Source organism: Phalacrocorax aristotelis, chromosome 5 (genome assembly GCF_949628215.1).
Source record: "Phalacrocorax aristotelis chromosome 5, bGulAri2.1, whole genome shotgun sequence".
NCBI classification, from domain to species: Eukaryota; Metazoa; Chordata; class Aves; order Suliformes; family Phalacrocoracidae; genus Phalacrocorax; species Phalacrocorax aristotelis.
This window is the reverse complement of record NC_134280.1, coordinates 21,321,304-21,345,365: the sequence shown is the minus strand read 5'-3', so window position 1 is coordinate 21,345,365 and position 24,062 is coordinate 21,321,304. Positions and strand designations below refer to the sequence as shown.

The window sequence follows — 24,062 nt, the reverse complement described above, 5'->3', positions numbered from 1 at the left end:
GTCTCAGAATGCCTGACACGAAAAGGGGTTTAAGCATCACGTACATTTAAACATTAGCCTACTATAGAATAGTTTTAAATAGGTTTAATAACCTAAAGTGTAAGTGCAAATCATACTAGAGACCTTTCTGAAACACAAGGTTTCAATTTTTTACTTTTTGCAAATCTGTTATTATAATGAGTTTTAATCATTACTCTCTATTTCTAACATTTTTTAGATTCATATTTTATTTTCATAGCACCCCTTGGTAGCCAATAGGCTTTAGTGATGAAAACAAAGACAGAACAAATACAATAAAAAATGAAGTCTTTATTCTTTTGGCTCAACTGTAATGTGGTTTACTGTTCTTTATGGTAATAGCATTTTCCTGCATGCAGTTCACCGACACATAAGTCAATATTTTTGTAAAAGGAGGAGTCAACATCGAATTTTTGCTTGTGTAAGAAACACAAAATGTCCTGATGTGATCAGTTATACAAGTTTGCTATTTAATTCCTGTGGAAAAAAAACATTGTGGATCCCATATTATATTTAGAACAGTTCTAGTGCAGCATGAATCAACAAGAATAAGAATAGTCTATGTAAACAAACACTGGTAAAGATTTCATGAATAAAAAGACTACCTTGAAACTTCTGATGCAGGCAGTGCTAGAATTTTAAACAAATCTTCCCCACCACATTTCCATTACAAGTTATATCTATTTGGAAGCAAGTGCATTTTGGACTCAGTTTGAAACTTATTTCACATTAAAATGTGTGCAAAAATACAGTACTAATAAAAAAGCAGAAACCTAAAGCTACCCCATTCTTTCCTTTGTTTCTTATTTTGTGAAGGTCTTGAATTAAAAAGTGCTATGGATAGAAAGTAACAAAAGTGACAGTGACATCAACCTGAAGATAATTCTCATTTCTTATTTTATGTACAAAACGCTGAAAAATAAAATAAAATGGTATTTTTTACAGTATTTATATTTTTCTTAGAAAATTCTATCCATGTATTTTTCAACAGATTAAGCAGTTTGCAACCTATCCTGTACAGTCTGACTATACACCGTACAGTATTCACTTAAAATTTTAGAATGCAAAGCAAGAAGCTCTTAAATAGCTGCAAACTATTGCTTGATGTCATGAAAGAATGATGACTGATTGAACAATTTGTTTCACTTAACCACTGAGATATGGCTTCCCATATTAGACTTTTAACAGTGGAAGGAGTAAAATTACAGCAGCAAAGGCAAGATAAACATGCATCAGTGATAGCTTCCAAACTATCTATAATGGTACAGAATACTTCATATTAGCTGTTGAAAGCTTGCAAACTACACTTATTGTGGTACATATTTGATGCAATAAATATTGTGCACAGGTCATTATTTGTTTGCTCAAACATGCACCACGGGATAAAATAACTATTTACATAGACGGTACTTTTTTAATCAACACATACAATGTCAACCTTGCCGAGAGCAGAAGATGGCTAAACGATACTGCAGGGTGAAGCAGAACAACTTCATAATCCTTAAGTTTTACAGGTTTTTGGTAAAGTCAATTTCCTAAGTTCAGGTAAGCTGTTTTCTACAGAAGAATGCTTAAAAATGGACTCTATGTCCCTCGGTATACTTTTTAATGCAGAGTTCATTCAACTACAGTTAAATGACTTATGAAAAAATAAAACATCTGTTCTATTATTGTAGACTCTATGGGACTTTACAGGCACATTAAGATTTGTCTGGATGAGATACTGGATGGATACTGTTATTAAGCACCTCAAAATATAGAGCCACCCTGAAACATGGAAGTAGTCAGACTCTGCTGCTTTGTGCGACGTCATGTTTTTCCATGCATGAACTACAAGTGCAGCATGCCTTCATGCAAATCACTTCTGTCTGTACATTATAGAGAATCCGAGAGTAGAACACCTGGTTCTCATACCCCCTTCCCCAACATAAAACCCATTTACAAAAATAGTCACATATAATAGTAAACAACCTGTGAATTAAAAAATGATAAGTTCACCAACACTGATTTTTGTAAAAATATGGCAAATGTGGCTGTTGAAATGCAAACAGTGGATACAATTTTTGTACTGTGTGTTTCATGTTAAACACAGAGATTCATAGGTTCGCACCTTTTTTTTTAACTGGTCCCTACAGTCTAATTGGCCATTTTATCTTCTCTTCAGCAGTGTCAGCTGGTTATAAAAACAACAACCTCCTGTCAAGATGTTACCCTGTTTTACAGAGCTGCAGTCTGATGACGAGGGGTCACTGTCTTGTTATAGGCACTGACCTTCTATATATATATATATAATTATATATATATTTATATATGTAAAAACTGTCAGTTTGGCATGTACCTCCTACAGGAGTCCTGTTGACACAAATACATACTTTCTCAGGCTGTAAACAGTTTATCACAAACAGAATTCTGTGTTACTTTTTACTTTCCTTGCTGTCTTTACCTTTATCTTCTTTTTCTGATTTGTCTTTTTCATATTTATCCTTGTCTGGCTTTGTTACACTATCATAGGATGGTGGGGAGGTTGTGGAAGGGGTCATATCTGTTTTTTCTGGTGTTGAGTTCTCATTCAGTTTATCCATAATCATATCTTCTTTCATGGGCAGATCATCCTCATCTTTACCTTTATCCTGATTAAATATACATGAAACTTTTTTGACTTTTTGCCTTAAAAGATGACGTCTGAAAGCACGCTGAATAATGACAGCAGACACTTCCTCCTGTTTTCGTTTTAATGTGGTTGTAATCGGTTCATAGGAGACTTTGGAAGGATTGGCTGCCATAAACCGATCTTCCATCTGTATTCTGAGGGCGTCCATCTCCCCACTTTCCCCCAAAACACGCTTTGTGAAAGCAAACAAGATGTCAAGGCAGTGAATTCTGTCACCGCTTACCATGGGCAGATCCATTGCAATAAGCTGGACTTTGTTTGGTTTTGCTATAAGAAGAGGAGGATCTAGCGAAGCTGCAAAATCTGATAGTTTACTGAACTCTATGAATTGTGTTGCATCGGGATCAAACTTCTCCCAGACTTCATAGAACATCTCAAAGTCATCCTCACTCAAGGGTTCAGCGCTTTCCTCAGTAGCAACACTGAAGTTCTCCAAAATCACAGCAATGTACATGTTCACCACTACCAGAAATGAAATTATAATGTAGCTGACAAAGAAGAAAATCCCAACTGAAGGGTTGCCGCAGTCACCTTTCACGGAGCTCCCAGGGTGGTCTTTAAGGGGGTCACAGTCCGGCTCCCCACTGTTAAGAATTGGGGCTAGCAAACCGTCCCAGCCAGCCGATGTGGTAATTTGAAATAGGCAGATCATGCTGTTGCCAAACGTTTCAAAGTTGAACATGTCATCTATACCAACTTCCCTCTTAACATAGGCAAAGTTGGACATGCCAAATATCGCATAGATAAACATGACCAGGAACAGCAGCAGACCAATGTTGAACAAAGCAGGAAGAGACATCATCAAAGCAAAAAGCAGAGTGCGGATTCCCTTAGCGCCTTTAATGAGACGCAGGATTCGACCGATTCTGGCAAGTCGGATGACTCTGAATAGTGTGGGGGATACAAAGTATTTCTCAATCATCTCAGCTAAGAACATACCTATTGAAAAACAAGTTAAACAAGTAAAGAATATTATTACATTTAAAATCCACTCCAAACGATTTATCCTACAAACATTGTAGAACTTTAAGAAGAATAGGATATTTGAACAGATTTTAGAAATTAGTGATTCAGTTGTTTTTACAAAACCTTTATAGTTTGGTATGCTTTGTAAACCCATAAATCCCAACAGAAGTTCCGAAGTAATTTGCAGCATAATGAAAAACTGCGTCAATGACATTTCTAAGTATTAATTTTATTACTACATATGCAAACAGACACACAAATACACATCAATCTATTTTAGGAAAAACTGATAACTAGTGTGTGTAGACTAGCAAATGCTGAGACCAGAAGAATAGCTTTCTGTTTAACTGTAAAAAAGTAATCTCAGTTAATCTGAAGAAAGATTATATTTCTAGTAGTATTCAAATACCACGTAATCAAGTTATGGTATTCAAAGAAAAGATGTATGGTTGAGGAAAACCGCAACTTATTATTCACACATAAAATAACTAACCACAAGTTTAGTATTAATGACACAGCAATTCCAAATATAAACAAACTATAATAAAAAGGCTTCTTGGAACTCACTGAAGAGTAGAAGAACTGAGCGTTATATTATGTGCCTCAAAGCAGAAAAATAACTACATCCCATTCCCATACAAAAATGGCAAAACCAGTTTGCATAATAAGGAGTTCTGAGAAGTTAAAATGGCAGAATTTTCACTCAAGCTCATTCAGGTGTTCTGCTCTAGATAAAGCAAAGATTAGCAGAGCCATATATTTATGACTACATCTGCTTCAGCTTTGCTTCTCCAACTGGTTACTCTAGCTCCGGCATGAAACCTCTCAGGATCAAACAAAACTGAAGCTGAGGGTTTTACCCTGCTGTCTGGGGTGCTTGCAGGCTAGTCTAACAACAAACCCACACAGATTTTGCTCTTGGATTTTGGATTGCTGGACTCTTCTCCTGCAACTGCCACTGTTAGTTTATATCAAAATTGCCTTTCATGTATGGGTTTGTTTCGATGCTGAGGAATTTCTACTGAATTCAGAATAAAGATCTAATTTCAACTAATAGAAAAGTGAGGGCGTGTGAAACCTATTGCTAAAAAATTTCTTACCATATACCATAAAATAACTATTTTATGGATAACATGAAATCGGAAGAAAGAAAAATTTTGGCCAGATTTTCTATTGACAATGTTGAAGCAAAATTTAAATAGACTTTACATGCCAAAAATGTTTCCGTTTCTACAGTTTCATTAGCCATTTCATAAAAGCAAATTGTTCTTACCTACTATGGAGAGAATGACAACCACAAAATCAAAAATATTCCAGCCTATAGTGAAGTAGTAATGGCGAAGTGAAATCAATTTCAGGACACATTCTCCAGTGAAAAGTACAATAAACACCAGGTTAATCCAATACAAAATGTTTTCCATGTCTTCACTCTGATCATCTGTTTCTACCATCATCGTGACCATGTTAAGGCAGATAAGTATCATGATACTGATATCAAATGCTTGTTTTGTTACAAAATCAAAGACCATGCCTTGGAATTTGTTCTGGGGGGGGAAAAATAAGATTCATTATGATACACATTGGGTAAAATTTCCTTTATGAAATTGCTACGAATCATTTAAGTATAGTATGAAGGGGGTTTCAAGTCTTCCATTAAGTCCTCCATTTTTATGAATTTTCCAGTTTGTACACATAAACACAAATTAAACAGAAATTCAACTACTGTATTTATAAACATTAAAGGGATGATTTCAAAATACATATGGTGCATTTTTTTTAAAGTTGCAAAGGAGACTTTGCCACCCTGAACCAGTTCCCTGTAACCTTTTGTGACACTGACTAAATGCTTAGCTTGGCAAAAATTGAAAAAAACTAAGCGGGGGCGGGGTGGGGGCAGGCTGTGAGCAGGCAGAGAGTTAATAGCACTTAATTTGCCAGAAACCTGATAAAGTTTTCAAGCCTTGAGGTCAGTGCTCTTTATGCCACCAAAATAACCTTTAAAACAATATCTTTCATTTTTCAGCTATAGAGAATGTACTTATCGCTGGACTGGCCACTGAGCAGGTTCCACAATTCAGTGTAGAACTGCAGAGCTGGAATCACTCTCTGCCCCAGCCAAACCCTACTCTGTATTGCTAGGGTAGCCCTGCTGAGGAGAGCAAACCAATTGATGGATTGTGCAACAGAAATGTGCAGAGCAAAAGGATTTTTCAGGCAATGATATAGTAACTTGCCCCCATACAGCAGTTTCATAGTCCTCCTCGCTGACTGAAAAAGCCTGTGCCCTACGGCTTTCACATATTTTGACAAACACACTGACACATTCAGTTGTTCTAGTCAAACCAGTGTTTTGAAAAAATGCCACATAAAATGTCATTGCCATCAGCAGAGAGAAAATGTGAGGGGAAAAGGAAAGGGAAGAGTCCGCCATATTCAAACTACAAAAGACCAAAAAAAAAAGGATTTCAGATGAATAAGGCTTTTTTATATACCTTGGTTTTTTAGCTTACAACTTAATTCAGCCTAAGGCATAATTGAAACAATCCCATTTTTAAAAAAATGTAAAAATAACAGAAAAGATTTTTATTCTTACTGCTGGTCGAGGTATAGGCTTTTGTGGTTTCTTTGAACCCAATTTTTTCATTGCATTGTAGTATTTCTTCTGTTCTTCTGTCATAAAAATGTCTTGACCTCCAAAGTAAACCAGAGAGACAAAAACTGGTTACAATTATATCTCTATTAATTACTTACAAACAAAGATACTGAGGATTAATAATCACTCATGGTCACATTCTCATCTGTGGGAAAAGTTAGGACAGACACAAAAATCCCCTTTTATCATGATTCTTGGTACTTAGGTAACAGAAGAACTGGTTTACATATTCCATTCTTAATGTTTAGGAATTTTTTTTTGAGAGGCTCTTGAGCTTGCATTGTTTGTGGTAGACCTCTGCTTTTCACTGGGGAGAGGTGCTTTTTCTTTTTTTCTGCTAAATTCCATCAGTTATTACAGAGACACAGACTAATAAAATATTCCAATCCCTTTCTCTTGTTTTTCCTTTAGAGTAAATATTGGTAAAATTTCAGAACTGGCATCTATGATACCAAAGGCAAATTAGAAGGTATCCAGACGGTCATATTTCACAGCCTCTTATTCTCCCTCCACTGGGGCAGGAATTGAAGCAGGAGATCCTGGAACTACTATGTGGAACGAGTAGAAAAGAAAACCAATTTCTCTCCATCTCAACCCATTTCAGCACGTGGTTCCAACAGCATTTCCACTACTCCAATAACACTGTGTGTAGCCAGATACTTTAGTTAAGTTCTGCAGCTGAAACACTGATTTTGAGGTAGTGTTGACAAAATACAAAGACTGAAGAGAGTACAAATAAAGATAATACTACGTTTATTATTAGAGTTCAGAAATCTACACTGCTGAGCTCTGAGACATGAAGGTAGTATAGCTAAGAGTTTTTTACAACTACATTTAGCTATTTCAATGGTTAGCTTTTTTATGGGTCTATTATAGACTCCAGCCCCAAATCCACATCTTTATAAAGATGACATTGGGTATTTCACTAACCATGGACAGAAATATGTTGTCACTTGTCCATCGAACCCTCATGAAGCCAAATTGTAAGCTTTAATAATTTAATGTATTTAATATGCAGAGCACACATTAATTTATCATTGTGCTGGTTTTCGCTGGGACAAAGTTAGTTTTCTTCCTAGTAGCTACTCTGGGGTCATGTTTTGGGTTTGTGCTGAAAACAGTCTTGATAACACAGGGATGTTTTCGTTATTGCTGAGCAGGGCTTGCACAGAGGCAAGGCCTTTCTTTTCTGCTCCTCAGCCCACCCCACCAGCAAGGAGGCTGGGGGTGCACAAGAAGTTGGGAGGGGACACAGCCGGGACAGCTGACCCAAACTGACCCAAGGGATATTCCATACCATATGACGTCATGCTCAGCATATACAGCTGGGGGAAGAAGGAGGAAGGTGGGACATACACATTCGGAGTGATGGCATTTGTCTTCCCAAGTAACCATTATGTGTGATGGAGCCCTGCTTTCCTGGAGACGGCTGAACACCTGCCTGCTGATGGGAAGTAGTGAATGAATTCCTTGTTTTGCCTTGCTTGTGTGTGTAGCTTTTGCTTTACCTATTAAACTGTCTTTATCTTAACCCATGAGTTTTCTCACTTTTACTCTTCTGATTCTCTCCTCCATCCCACCAGGGGGGAGTGAGTGAGCAGCTGTGTGGTGCTTAGTTGCCGGCTGGGGTTAAACTATGACAATCATAAAATGAAAAAATAATATTTTATGAATAAAGTTATTGTCTGTGGACTAAAAATAAGCAATTTTTTTTTAGCTTTCTTTTCAGAATAATGATGAAATACTTATCTTCTTTTTCTGCTGGTTGAAATTGTCTATGATGACACCAATGAAAAGGTTCAAGGTAAAGAATGATCCAAAGATGATAAAGATGACAAAGTAAAGATACATGTACAGGTTATCTTCATACTTCGGCTGATCCAAAACCTGCCAAAAAGGCATAGAAACTAAGCCTTAGTTTAACTGTGAGCACAGAATCAAATATCTGCTGGATAGCACTTAGGGCACTCTCACTCTGATCTCACTTCTTATGATCAGGCTCCCAGATACTCATCCCACTGAACTTCATTCTATGAAGTTACATTCTTGACAAAGAGCTTTGCTATCAAACTTGATACTTCATTTTTACAAATATAACTGGCCTATATGAATGTAGAATACTGAAGGCACAATTGATTTAAACTAGTATAGTACCACTGTCTGAGTCTATAGACAAGCAGAAACACCAGCTCATAAAGCTGCAAACTTCACTGTGTATCTCGTGGGAGGCCCCTGGTGTGGGCTTGTGGAGCTTTCACTGCTATAGGCACATAGGAAACTGCCCTAGATTATGGAGGAAGGGCATCCAAGCCATGTTTAGAGTAAGCATATTTTCTTGGTACAGCTATGCATATTTACTGTACTACAACAGGCCTCCCACTGTGAGTGTAACTTAATAAAAAGCTACTATACTGTAGCTTTACCAGTATAGTTTATTCAGTTGTCTACTTGGAACTAGAGGACAGCTTGCACCAAGGGAGTAAGGGGAAGGCAAAAGGATAAGAAAATGCATGGGCCAAGTTAAGAATAAGAACTGTGCCCTGAAGAAAGGAGTCAGGCAGCTTGCAGAGCACAGTGAAAGTCTCAACTATAAAAAAAAGAGCAGCATTACAAAAAATAATCTCTAAGCTGTGTATTGGTATGTTTCCAAATGTAAACAACGCCTCAATGCACATAATGAGAGGAGGAAAAGACATTTTGTGGCAATAATTAAGTTTGCTGTGGAATTGAGGAATTTTGGTCCAACTGCACCATAGAGAACATGGAATGCTTTAGGGCTGCTCCTCTGCTTTCTTTGTCTCATGTATTTTCCTTATGGTTTCCATTTTCTTTAACTACAAAACTATAATAACTCCTTGTTCCCTCATTTTTATGGTTATTTCTGAAATATGTTAAAATTACTTTCTTAAATCTTGGAGCTCATACAATCAAAACAAATGGAGTCAAGGGACTATACTTACATTACGAGAATCCACAGCTGCATACATGATATCCATCCAGCCTTTAAATGTAGCCTATAAACAGAACACTGGTGTTTACCTCATGCTTTTCCTGGAAGATGGCTTGTCAGAAACATTGTGTAAGAGCTGAAGACTAAATGTGTTTAGCACTCATCATAAACACCAGCACAGTGCAATGTTAATAGGTGGCTCTTGCCTTCAGTTTTATTTTATGCTTTATTGATATATGAGAATTGCAAGTAAATTCTAATATCTGAGTATAAAGGGGACAGAATTTATTAAGAATATTTATCAATTATGAGTAATATCTGATAAAAAAGTTATTTGCTGTGTATGAGCAAAGCAGGTGCATTTGAGATAGATTCAGTGCAGCTAAGGTGAATTAGGTTTGAATTATGTGTTTTTTCTCATAGTCAGCATAGCCTCTACTCTTTGTATTATTTCTGTAGAGTCATGGAATTTATAATTCCAAACTAAGAAGTGAAAGACAAGATTTCTAAATGAAAGAAACTATGAAAAATTACTTCTTACTGTTACAAGTAAACAATAGAGATATAGAAATAGAAATTAAGGAGGGGTGACTTACCACCTGAAGCAGAGAAAGATAACCAAGGCCTACATTATCAAAGTTAACCTTCACATTCTTCCATCGGGCTGTTTCATTGTTTTTTATGAGCTCCTCACATTGACTATAGTTGTTGATTTGCCTGATATCAAATCTCTCATCAGTTGTAGTGTTAACACAGTAGTAAAATTTCCCAGCAAATAGATTTACTCCCATGATACTGAAGATCAGCCAGAATATAAGGCAAACAAGAAGCACATTCATAATGGATGGAATTGCTCCTAAGAGGGCATTCACAACCACCTAGAGTACAAATGAAACCAAAGAGAGACGGCGTAAGAACGCAGGCACCAGCATGTTACAAATTCTTCGTCAGCCTTTCTTAAATGCAACACTCTATTTTAATTCCAATGTCTGTGTTACACTTCTTTAATTGTTGAGAGTAACAAGTAAGAAAAGCAGTACAGGGAAAAGACAAAATATCAACATAATTAGAAGGAAAAACATACAAACAGTAGCAAACGGTAACTTTAAAGAATGGAAAAAAGAACAAGATAAACTAAAAAAAAACCTAAACAAAAAAATAATTAGCTTTTATTAATTCTTTTTAGAATATTTACTTAATGTATGTCTGCAAAACCATAATATTTCTAATGACTGTTCACATCAAACACAACAAAATTTTTCTATTACATGTTTATTGGGTAAATGGTCCAAATCAATATTACTGAGCAAATTTTTAATTGAAAGTAATTTTAAGACTTCCTTTAAATAAAAGAAAACTCAAGGATGTAGGCATATTCATTTGGGCAGTTATATATAAAACCAGAAATGTAGACATGTTCAGACCAGGAAATAAGCTGAGTATCTGAACACAGAAAAGCTGGTAGTGTTTAGACAAGTGGCAGATAAATAAGACTTGAAGAAGGAAGAGACTTGGTTTAATTTCCAAGTGAATTTTGCAGAAAATCAGGCTTCAGGAAAGAAAAATATGCAAATGAGTTCAGGTATGATGATGAACAATGATTAAAGACATGCCAGAATGAAAATAAAATAGTAAAGAAAATAAAATTAGGGAGAAAGTAGGTCCATTATGAATGAGAATTATTTATTTAATGATTAAATTGATGAACTGCTAAATTAGTTATCTCCTATTTTAAATGTGTTTGTGAGTCTAACAATATGAAGTTTAATAACTACGGAGCATCACTGCTAATTTTGGCAAAACAACTGAAACAGATCCTTAGAACCTCATGAAGAATTTGTTTTAAAAATGCGGGACATTAGGTATTACATAGATGAGATAATTTATAATTCATTTAGTTTATATGATGTAGGTACTACAACAGATCCTCTAGCACACTATGCTATTTGTTTGTATTTGAAATACAAATACGTAGCTTAAGCCTGTAAAATATTTTGGCATTACATTTATATCTACACTTAACAGGTTCCATAGAGTCAATTACTTGTAAAATTAGTTGCCTAGGTAGATCACATTTCATTCCTTCCCATTTTATGGGACAGAAGATAAAACCTTTGAATGTTAGAGGTGATGAACCACCACCGTGCATACCATATAGCAGACTTGGGCTGAAGGAAAGGAGAAATACATGTTTTACTTTCACAGCTCCATTCCTGCCAAAGCAACACCTCTTTAGGGTGGTACATACTTTGGACAATATTTGAGATCCTATAGGACTTGAATGAAGTTGTTAGGTTAAATTTAGGAGCTGGACCAAATGAGGTTCCTTTCAATGTAAATTTCTCGATGACTCTATAAAAGCACAGAATGGCGGATGAAGTCCAAAGCTTCCATACTTTATTTTTGCCACATATTTTACATCACATGTTGTAATAAGTGTTTATTTCTCATAGGGAAATAAAAAAAAAAATCAAAATAGTTTCTCACTCATACTAAAAATCTCCTTAGCAATACCTATTATAAATCAATAAGCAAAAATAATATAGCAATTTATCACTCATCAGCCTGGCAGAGAGGATTCCCTGACTAAAGGATAAATCTTCTGACTACTTCTACAGTGCTGTCTTATGTTGACAGACCTGTACTCTCAGCTTTGACAATGACATGACTGTGGAAGGCCACAAGGAGTACTTTGACCTAAACGAATGAGTAGTTTAATAATAATGCCTAATTAGTTTAAATTGGAAATTCATTAACTCACTGATTTTAGTGGGAAGTTTGACTGGAACAATAAATACCGGCATAATTTTTTCCCAGTTTGGGAATATTTTTCGAATACATGTTAGTTACTATTTTTACATTATTTTTATTTAAAGTTGTCTCAATTCTTCTACTTAAAAATATAAGTAGATTTCTTAAATGTAATAATATCATCCATCAGGAATAATTACTATGATACAAAGGGACAGTTAATGAAGTGAAAATATTTGTCCTCGAGCTTTCCCTCTCATTACACCCGAGAATTCTGTTCTTCTTTCTGCTACAGCTGCAGGTCCAGTCATGTTCTTCTTCCTTTAATTGCTGTATTTCCACAGCTGACCTACTTTCTCTGCTTTTAGTCTGAGTCCTGAAGCAATAGCAGGACCAGCTTATAATATGAATCATTTGAAGGCACTCAAAACATGCTGTTGAGCATAACTGAAAACATTGATCCAGACACCTCTTAGCTTCCATTGGTAATAGGGGAGTGAAAAAAGAGGGCAAGGGCTGACAAGAAGTGAAAGTAGGAAAAGTGTTAGAAAGACATTAAAAGGTTTTTACTGGTTAAAAAAAAAAGGTAGTATGTGCCTAGCACCATATAGCAGTGAGCGATACTGCTTGGGACAGAGCATAGACAGATTAATTATACTCCCACAGGCTACTTTAATCAAGTCCCAAGTGCAAATTGAAGTGTATTTCCCCTAGCAATAGTAGGGAAGATGCAGAGGAAACATCATGTTTCCCACAGGGGCAATGTTTTCTATTAATTATTTGGGCAAGCACAAGTCCTGATCCTAGAATATAGTATGGTGGACTAAAAATTCTAGATGTGTAGAATGGAATTTCTTGCTTGTATAGAGGAAGTATCATGCCCACTGAAAGTAATTTTAAGTGCCTGTGCAAATATGTGCGCCATCCTATATTGTCATATTTTCAATTTATAGATGTTAAACACCAATGAAATTACTATGTTAGGAACAGACATCTTGAATTTCTATGTATCAAACCTTAAAATCTTCTCATGCTAATTTCTTCACCAACTTGAGCTCCTGTATCTTTAAAGGCATTAAGCCAGAAATTAATTACTTTAAATAAGGCAAAATTCATTATATGCATAGGAAAATTTCAATGGTTAATTGCCTAACTAATAAAAATATAGGTTGGATTTCTAGTTTGAAGTTATCTAAAGTCATCCACTACTTTTTATTATATCTTTTGCTAAAGTCATAAATCTCCTCGTTATCTGGGTATTTTACAAAGGGATACAGTTAGCATATCAGGATCAAATTAGTAGGTAAAGTTTACACCAACATGGAAGTTATGGGATTGACATTTACCCATAAACCTTCATGAGAAAAGTGATTGTTTTTTCCTTGCCACATTAAATTGCGACTTAAGCAATTTACTATGCATATGAAATTTGTAGCATTTTGTATTGTTTTTTGCTAATTATTCTCATAAAAAAACAACAGGTAATGTGTTTTTAGTGAGATACTATTGAGGTTTTATACAGGCCTTATATCTGATATAAACATCCCAAATTTTCCAGTTTGCTTCAGCAAAGCTCGAGAGACACTTGCCTTGTTGGAGGCGAGGAAGTGTTATTTTCTATTTTTAATTATAACCTTTCATCAAATCCTGTTTCCTTTTTAGTTGAAGTCTTTTACTTTCTACACACATAGAGCATCACATTTTCTTCAGAAGCTCACCAATTTTTAGTTGACATAAATTTGCTAATCAGCTTATAACCAGGGGTGCCAAAGATCAGTGATTGCAGTAGGGAGCTCACACAAGGATCCCTTTTAATTACAGCAGTAGGGTTTCAGCTGAGGTGCATCTGCTGATGAGATCTATGGCAATATGTCTAAGGCAGACAGATGGACCCTGAAGGTGTAAGTCAGACATCTTCTTGTGACTGGAGCTAGAAATATCTACCATCTCCAGTTGCTGACTACTGCCCCTAAGAGAAACATTTCTAGAGCTTTCATGTCATAGCAGAATACATAAGGTCTTTGTCCATTTCAGTGCACTAAAGAATTGATCTAAACTAATCAATCTGACTTTGCACTAAAATAGACTGAGAGCCCAGGCGGGCAGCTGAGTGTCTCAGCTGATATGCTGATAACAGCTGGGGACAGCAACTTCTCAACTACATCCAACTTTGTCAGCAAAAGTCTTCTGATATGTTTTCAGGCTGCTTAGTGGTCTATAGATTATAACCAACATTTAAAAATCAATATGGAAAGCAGTAAGCAACCAGTTTAGGTCAGAAGTCATAAAGCCAGCTCTATCTTTGATACACTAGAAAAGTTGTCTTAAACAGAATGCAACAGCCCTGATCTGAAAGACAGATGGTATTTTAATGATGTCGATTTACTTATTAACACAGAAATTCATTATGAAACTTTTAAATTGTAACAGAAATTCCCAATTAATATTTACAGAATTGTAGGTTAGAATATATTTGATAGACTATGCATGATATTCTATACTTGCATGAAATACACGTGAAAATATATGTGTGTGTATATGCACACACTTTTATGAGAAAGTAATGTTTTTAAAAACTGTTCTGACCATAGCAGGATTTATCTGTATGGGATAAATTTGGTTTTGTAGTAACATTGCATAGATCCATGCAGTTGATAAATCCTTGGGCCCTCCAGGAAAACATGAAATAGCATGAAAGGCCAAGGAGCCTAAATAAGTATAACAATGTGTGCAATAACACATGAATTCATATAAGCAGATGAAGCCTTTTGCTTATATGTTAGTGATAAATGTAAGATATATAGGATGGTAGTGTAGCATTTCTGCATGGATTTGCTGTTGATTATTCTGCATGCATTGTTCCTGTGTATGCATGCATTATTTCAGATTCTTTCATTTTGTCTTACCCTCATCCCTTCAAATCGCGACAAGGCTCTTAGAGGTCTCAAAGCTCTTAGTGTCCTAAGGGATTTAATCGCACCAAGTTCTGAGTAGCCCAAGGCATTAGCTGTTAAGCTAACCAAAGAGACCTACACAAAAACAGAAAGGCAATATTGCTCATTCATCTTGTATATCCTTTCAATACATATGGTGGGAATGATGTGTACCCTGAACTTCTCAAGAAGATTCAAGGATGGACCTCTTTCTCCAGAAATCCCTCTATAATGCAAAAAGATCTTTCAAATCAGGCAAAGTAGAATAAAAGTATATTCTAGGTACCTGTTGATTAAATCATGTTGGTAGAATGGTATAAAAATGCCTTCTAAATTCACATAAACCGGTCAACATTTGGTGGTATTTAAAGAAAAATGAAGTCACATGCAAAAAGAAAACTCCCAAAAGTTGGATGAATTGGAATGGTCAGTTCAGGTCAGGACTTCCCATGGTATCTTCAGAACCTGATGAGAATGTAAAAGCTCTCAAAAGCCACATCCAGACCTGGCCTTTGGTCAAATATAACTTTCTAGTGTCCAGAAAACTTCATTCAACAGCCATAGCTACCAGTGCTGTTCAGATTTAACCAGACTAACCAAGACTGATAAGCAACTGTTTGTTAGACAATGGTAGAGCTTCATTGTTAGGCATATCCACACTTCATTACATTCCCTGTGACTCCTTTAACCACTTCATCAATTCTGGATCGCATAACGCTGGTCTGGTCTGCAGGCAGATGGGTAAATAAACTACAATAGCTGTAAAATAAATAATACAATTATCTTTCATCAATAATCCTTAGAAATGTATTTATAGTAAACCATTGGGAAGGAGTGGCCCTAGTAAAGAAAAAAAAAACCCCAAACCATCTTCTATTTCCTTCCATTTAATGCCCTTCCCTTCCATCCTTCCTGTTCTCTCTTAATTCTTTCATTTCCACATTAATCTTTTTGCTTTGTTATCTCAATCCTCCAACTAGAGATTAAAAAAAAAATGCTTCAGAGATTATTCTTCTCCATGAAAAAAACTGCATCAGAGTAATGTTGCCGTGAAAAACTAATAAAGTTATTTCTAAAGCTCACAGAAGTAACTAAACCGCAGATTATTGATTAATAATTGGATATTGTTGATAAATACAATAAAACTATAATGACAGTGTAAGGTGTTGCCTGTGGGGTCTCTGTAAAGCTCTGCTGGTCATAGTAATTTAAACATCTGATGACTGAGCCAATAAATGTTTTACGAGGGTAGATACTCAAGCACAGAACACTAAGTGTGCATATAGTCATGTTTTATCACAGGATCTACAATGCTGGTATGCATTTAAACATTATAATGTTTCCCAAGCTCTGTATAGTCAAGACTTCATGGTATATCATGTCATTGTAGTTTTAGGGAGACACATAGTGATTTCTATGGAATTCTACTGCCTTTCAGAATGAGCGAACAAGTGACTAAAGACACATCCTTACCTTGCATTCCATGGAAATTACCTGTGTGGAACTGAGAGGTACCCTGTTAGCACAGACAGATGTAGTCAGGCTATTGGGGATGGAAGGGAAATGAATGTCTGCTCTATGGTTGAAGATCTGTAGACTTCCCTTTATGCTACCCAGTACTGTGCATACATTGTTGAGTATGTAAACTTGAAATTATAATGTACTTCTCACTAGGTTTCCTTCAGACAATGTGTATCAGCTCCTTGGTGGTGCAGCCTTTTGAAAATCATTTGAGAACCCATTCTATGGGAGCTCACCTACAGTTCTCCAAGTGTCTCTTTAAGGTCGCCCATATGATACAGTGAAAAGTGCAAAAGTACTGAATAGTACAATGGAACTGAGAGTTCCCAGCAGTATTGTCCTTTCATATTACACAGAGTGAGTGACAGGACATTTACAGTGATGTATTAGAATGTTAGAAACCTTTAAAGAAATTGCTTTGTAATATTTAAATTCCATATACAATAAAAACTAAAGAAGATGAACAGCATCCTTTCCACACTGAGAAAAAAAACCAGTAAAAAGCATCATTACAATAAAAAACTACAACTTCATAAAACTAGAGAATATCAACAAATCATCTCTAGGGTAGTAAGTATATAAAAATATTTTTTTCTGAACAGAATTAAAAAGCATCCACAACAATAGTTTTAAAATAGTTTCCATCAAATAGAACAGAAAGCTTATCCTGAAAAGACAGTATTCTGATTTTTAGAGCCAGTCAAAGAGGACATGAAAAAGAATACATACATCAACAATCAGGAAGTCCAGCCAGCACCAGGCATTAGTGAAATAGGTTTGAAAGCCATAAGCCACCCATTTTAAAAGCATTTCCAGAATGAAGATATAAGTAAAAACTTTGTCAGCATATTCCAGCATGGTCTTGATAGTTTTACGTTGCTCTATGTATATGTCTTCAAATGCCTGGGAAAAAGATTTTTGAAGATATAATTAAATGTCTTGCAGTGTGGTACATAGTAGCCAAGAAAAAATTTGAACTGGAAAAACATATGTGATTATAAGGCATATATCTTTCCCTCAAGCACAACTTTTTCTTTCACTCCACACTGTTGTCTTTTCATAAAGCTGGGTCCAAACACAATATTCAGCTTTCAGCTGCACTGAATAGTGATCCATGAAACTTACTGTAATACTGTAATCCAAATCTCATTTTCATTCTTTTCCATGGAGAGCAATGGCTTATTGACATAAAGATTTCCTTTGTGGTAGCTACAACTTTTCATTAAAATTATATGAGGGATTCAATAATGACACTGTGATACAGAATTTTTGAGGAACTAATAATTGAAACCAAACTATGCACATCAACCTGCAAAGCAATCCTGAACAGAGATTAATAACTCTCTTTTCAAAAGAAAATGTCTATATTGACAGTGCATTGACCCAAGTGTAGCAAGTACACTATATTTTGCTCCTGCTATGAAGAAGTTGCTGTTGATAAGTTCCTAGCTCAGATGTTGTTTAAGTGTGTATAAGACAAAAAAAATTATCACATGAAGACATGTGAATACCAGTCTGATATAACTAATTTTTTATTTCCATCGACACTACATTTTGAACTTGCCAAACAATTTGTTTCATAGCCTGTGATCAAACTCTTAGGTATCCTACAATACAGGCCAAATATTTGTTGATATATGTCAACATTATAACATTTATGATTTGGATATTAAATTCTGGTATGTTTACCTGCAGCTACATAATTAACTGTAATTCTAAATGCTTGCTGCTTAAAATAGACACAATAGTTCCACATTGAATTTACCAGAGCACCACTGCTGAGAAGAATCATGAAGACAATGAAGGTCTCAAACCAGTTGTGTTCAACAATCTTATAGCAGGTTTTCCTAAGATTCCACCAGATTTTCCCTTTCCCATCTTCTACACTGACTTGACAGCATTTGAATCTCCGCACACAACCTAAGTGCAATAATAAATTTTAGGATGTCAGAATAAGGTAAATATTTATTAGGAATCACAATGAACAGAAGTCATTTGGCTTATTTCGGTACTAACGCAATAGCTGCTTGTGAATAAGTATCTCCTATTTCAGGATTTTCATTCCAATATTTGAAGTTAAAGCTTTGTAAGTCTTATAAAACCTTCCAAGGAGAGAGAGGGCACACAAGAACAATATGTCTACGGCAGTACCTCTGAAGGAGTTACTAATACAAACAGAAAATACAACTATAATCACAAAGCTGCTTCTTGATTTGTAATAAAAACAGAATCCAGCCCAAATCAACACAGTTAGGTCTAATTACCCTGCATATATTTTGCTGTGCCTACCTTCTGTAAAACAAGCCTCTGGTTCCAGGGCTTCTTCAGGTTCTGCTTCTGGCTGTTCCCCTTCTGGAGGTAGTCCAATATCAACTGTGCTGCCTTCTGAAGAACTGGATGCGTTTAATTTCTGTGAATGAAACCCCACATAATTATTTTTTTCAATTTTGTTTATTTTGAATAGAAGTTAATGATTGAAATGCATTCCAAAATATTTTGCATGTATTCCGTGCTCCAACATTAAAATAAATTCTGTCTACAATCTATAATGCCAAATTGCTCTACTACAGGTGAGGTCACAAGATTAGAAACTACATCACGTGCATTTTCCCTATTGAAAATATTTTTATATTTTCATACAAGGAATTGCTGAAATTATTAGACTACTATTCTGAGCCACATATAACAATTCTGAAATGAAATTTCAGTAAGTTAGAAATGGGTGCCTTCCACACTTTGTACTGTTTAATTATTCCAATCATGTGGCTGCATTTTAGGTTACACTTCAGATAGCATGTGTTAATACAAATGATTTTCCAACGTCATGACCAAACCAACAGCAAGCTGCACAGATGTATTTTCATGTCTCAAGTAAATGTTATTCTATCAAGCCTGTAAAATCTAAAAAGTTTGAATATGAACTTTTCATTATCGTTGACATGAAAACACATGTTATGAGTTGTACAGGATAGTTTAAGTCTCTTTATTTCCAAAAGAGCAGCACATTAAGAGCAGTAGCTGATATTTTGCATTCTCACTTGCCAATGCATTTTCTGAATTTATTGTGCATTTTGAAACTACTTATTACTTGGGTACAGTACGCATACGTGCCCAATCACTATAAAAGCCTCCAAAAATCTTTCTTTTTGGAGAACTGAAAGCAAATGCTTTTAAAACAATAATGTCATAAAACAATACTGCACCAGTGCATCATACTGATAATATAATCCAAATTTTCAAAATTATTCTTTCATGCCATTACATTATGTTGGCAACAGACAAATATGAGTACTATAATAAGTAAAAGTAGTTTGATCACGGCATTCTATGACTCTTCTAATGTTATCACTATGTGGAGTATAACATCAGTAAAATGGCTGCATTGATAAGTAGCTAATTTTATAAAGGGAATGATGTAAGCAGATTTAGAATACAATCTATAGGGAATTAATATTACACAGAGAGAATGTCCATGGCAACATTAAAGACATATCTTTGCTGACACATAAAACATAAGTTAGAGGCATTATTCCTTTAAAACATGTTTGAGAAGCTCCAAATTCTATACAGTCTTTTTTGTAAAGGAAAAGTAAAATATATTAGTATGTGAATACAGAAAGTACCATAAGGCTTTAATGGAATTTTACATTGCAGACAATATTGAGTATATTCTTCAAGCAAAAATATTAATTCCTTTCTCCCCCACTCTGATTTTGCCAAATCACACTGACAATATATCGCATTGTGATTTTGACATAGGCTTAACTTCAATTTCTGTGTACCATGGTACGTTATACCCCACATTTTAGAGGAAGACCAAACAGATGGAAACATTTATTGTAGAGTATATTATGCATGTAATTTCAGTGATATCTGCACACCCATTTCCTTTATGTTTCTTTTAAAATCCCAGCTTACATATTCATGCTCATGTTTGTGCATGAGCTTTAGCACCTATGAGGTTAGGTCCAATGTACAAAGAGATGGATGCACACTTTTCTGCAGATTATAATTTACAAATTTCTCATTGCAACATATCCAAATTACAAATAATGCATGGCAGTTTCGTCATTGTGGAATACTGCCTCTAAAATGGAGAAACTGGAAATTATGGGATAAATACTGTAGTCCTCAAATAAGGACCACAGCATTTAAAAATCAGTGGAAGTCAATCATCAGTTTGAAGAAAGGCCAGAAATAACATAAATGCAAGGTACATTCAAAAAAATTTCTATATGGTGTTAAAAACTAATGTTTATCAATACAATAAAGTAAAATATTTCTTAAACTGAGAAGTGACTGTATTATGTAGAGTTTTCTTAAAATGTTGCTTGCATCATTCCGAGCTGGACAGCATTTCTAGCAGAATGCTGTAGTAGTAGCAGAGCAAACAAAAATTATGAACTGGTTAAACCATAAGTTTGAAAGACCTACTGTCCATTCTTTTACAGGAAAATGAGGAGTTCAGTAACTCAGATATTACTCAGTTTAATTGGCACATGTTAATTTTAAGAAGGGGTAATGAATTCCTATTATGGAAATTGCATAAGCATAACAGTTAACTCAGGATGGAAGATTGGAGATATCCACTATAAGAAGAGATCAAAAAGATCAGGTAGAAAAGGTAGAAAATGATACAGTAGAACAGCCAATTGTCAGGAACATCAGAAAGACATCTTTATTTATGTGGGGCAGTATGTATGGTGAGCTGTATCTTACAAGTCTCTTCTCACTGAAAATCTGGTATGCTTCTTTTAAAGAGCTGTAATAATAATCACAGGAGTTAAGCTAAACAGAAGAATCCTAAACTGAATCAACAGCAGTTGATACTTGCAACACAACAATTAAATGTCTTATTCCACCGAGACTTCAGTTACTCTTCTGTTGTTGATATAACAGGGTGTTTCTTTAGCATGCTGTTCTATTTTACTTGAATTTAACTCCAACCTGATCAGTATATGAAGAAGCATATTATGCAAATTATTCAATAAATTCAATTCAGTATCATTTGAGGAAGAAAAATTTTAAAAATTTCAACAGAAATTACTTCTTTCATTGTTTCTTTGTTATTTTTGACATTGAACTTATTACATGGCATTCTGTACAATATTTATAAAATTTAGTATGCATTACAAACAGCTAGGAAGGTTTTCTAATACAACACCTCAATATTTTTAGCAAATCAAGTAACTTCAGTATGCTAGGAAAACTTTTCAGTAACAAGCACATACTTCCACAGCAAACTTCTGCTCTGATATAAAGCAACTGACCCGGGGATGCTGGATTGATTTCTATGTATTCAACACAAAATCACCTGGGAATGGACCCTGTTGTTGCTGATTTTGTTTTGTCCATATGCTTTAATACATAGGAATATTTTTTCTACCACTTATTGTGACTTGCCAGTGTTCAAACATATGGAATCCAGATGGATAGCTGGACTACCCCTAAATGCAGACCCTGATATGTTAGGTATGTAGCATATGTCCCAGTTCTTTACCTTAACAGTTACCTTTGTACCTGATAAATTCTTCTCTGCTCATCAGCACTACAAAAACTGTATTTAGGCAATGCTATATACTTAACATGTGTACAGCTTTTTTAAAAAAGAAAGAGCCTGTAGAAACAAGATAATCATCAAACCCAAACATTATCTTTGATGTAATAGTCAGTCCTTAAACCTTTTCTATACCATGGCTCTAGGTTTCAAAAGTATTCAGTCACCCAGATTATAAGATTTATCAGGGTCAAGTATTAGTTGCTCTTCAAGGTTACGCTGCTAGATATTTTCTGAATAGTATGCTAAGGAAATTATTCTCAGAAAAATCTACTTCTTAGAACCTCAGAATGTACATCCTCTACCTCCTTTTCACAGACGACAATAAGGGGACAAAAGTACTTACATGGTTCTAAAGCAGCAATATACTGATGATCATGGGATTTATATATCTTTTACATCACATCTACTAACAGCATTGCCAGTCATGCTTTAGTCAGCACTACAGTACAGTAGGAGATACAGATTTTAGTTTAGCTTTCAAGATAGAAACTGAAAGTGGAAAGCAGCTTGCCTATCAGATGAGCATTGCAAAAAGCAGCAGCCAAGATTAGGTCAGGAATTTTTTGACATAATTACTTTCTGAACCTCAACAACATCTCATAGATTCATACAATTCTGCTTCACTTACAGCCAGGCCACTTTGAGCTTCTAACACTTCTTTCTTTCTTTGTTTCCAATTATTATGTGAGAGTAGCTGAACAGCTCTTAGTTTAACATTTTTAACAAAGCCTAAAATTTCATGATTGGCCAGGATGCCACTAATAATAGCTGTTGAAATCATAATTTTTGGGACTGAAGGAGCAAAGAGAAGAACAGACAGAAGCAGGAAAATGGCACTGAAAGAAACCACCATTTTGATTTTGCTTTTAATTTTCTTTCCTCCCAAATAGCTTTGAAAATGTTAAATAATGGAAATTATAGTTTTTATTTTCTCAGTGCTGTGTGGCTCTCAGTATGAAAATGAGATGTTCTGTGATATAAATGGCAATATTATACCTAAACTTGTCCAGTCTTTTTCACCTATAAAATCAACCAAGTGGTAAATATCATTAGTAGTTCCACTAGTACAATTAAGTGGAATCTGGATGTCATTCTTTCTAATGCTTATAGGCATAATAATTCTATCAGTTAAAAAAAAAACAAACCTGCAAATCTAAGCAAAAACAATTCTGTGATGATGAGGTGAGGAGGTTGAGGAGTATCAGGGAGTGCGAGTCAGAGATAGACTACTGGAATCTCACACTACCTTCCCTGACACAGGCCAACGGGCTGACAGGACGCATGATACAGAGGATTCCCTGTCCTCTCTCTGTCTGGCTGAACACAGTGACTTAAGGGATAGGGGGCAATTACCAAACTGAAAGCAGCAGTTCTAAATATTATAGTAATGTTTAACAGGTGAGATGTAAATCATACTGAAGCTGGGGACCTTTCAGTCCAAAATCAGTAGCTTATTCACTAGACTGCTGAACTTCATGTATTACTGATAAGATGAGAATAAGTTTAAGTCTCTCAAGGCAGACAATTTTACATGTTTGTGTAGGTAGTCAATTTGTAAGCATAAATTAAAGAGCTATGTTAAGACTGAATTAGGCCAGATCTTGATATCAGTTTCCTCTTTGCACCTCTACACCTCTAAGCGTGGGCATAAGAAAGACCAGAACTGATCTCTGAATGTTTGACCAGCCAAATACCAGTTCTGTAGAAGCTTTTTTAACCAAATGATGGTCACATGCTTTGAATGTGGAAATTAAATTAATTTCGTGCTTAATGTTGCTTCAAGTACTCCATATTAATCTCCAGAATAACTAAATACTTACACAAGTACTGAAGAAAAGCATTTCTAAGAAACAAATTGTGAAAAATAAACATGACTAATGAGTTTGCAAGTTACCTCCATTATAAGCTGAAATACAATAGTATGGAAGTTTTCAAAACAGCTAGCAGTCTTTCATTATCAACACAATTTACAGACAGACTTACATAAGATTCTGGTGAGAAACGTAACTTACATGTTACATATTCTGTCTTCCTTCAAT

The 24,062-nt window shown here is 35.3% G+C and overlaps 1 protein-coding gene across 5 annotated transcripts in view; it reads right to left on the bottom strand.

The window, feature by feature from the left end:
- Positions 1-289: 289 nt before the first annotated feature.
- LOC142057403 (sodium channel protein type 2 subunit alpha-like) overlaps positions 290-24,062 on the bottom strand; it is a 77,732-nt gene continuing 53,959 nt past the window's right edge. For all 5 annotated transcript variants that reach the window (XM_075093342.1, XM_075093339.1, XM_075093341.1 and 2 more), the window contains 10 exons: positions 18,753-18,873; positions 18,229-18,383; positions 17,193-17,366; positions 14,916-15,038; positions 9,855-10,136; positions 9,269-9,322; positions 8,058-8,195; positions 6,249-6,353; positions 4,929-5,199; positions 290-3,628 (listed from right to left, as the gene is read on the bottom strand). In XM_075093342.1, the coding sequence (XP_074949443.1) occupies positions 2,433-3,628; positions 4,929-5,199; positions 6,249-6,353; positions 8,058-8,195; positions 9,269-9,322; positions 9,855-10,136; positions 14,916-15,038; positions 17,193-17,366; positions 18,229-18,383; positions 18,753-18,873 (2,619 nt within the window). In that variant the 3' untranslated portion in view covers positions 290-2,432. The remainder of the gene's footprint in view (positions 3,629-4,928; positions 5,200-6,248; positions 6,354-8,057; positions 8,196-9,268; positions 9,323-9,854; positions 10,137-14,915; positions 15,039-17,192; positions 17,367-18,228; positions 18,384-18,752; positions 18,874-24,062) is intronic.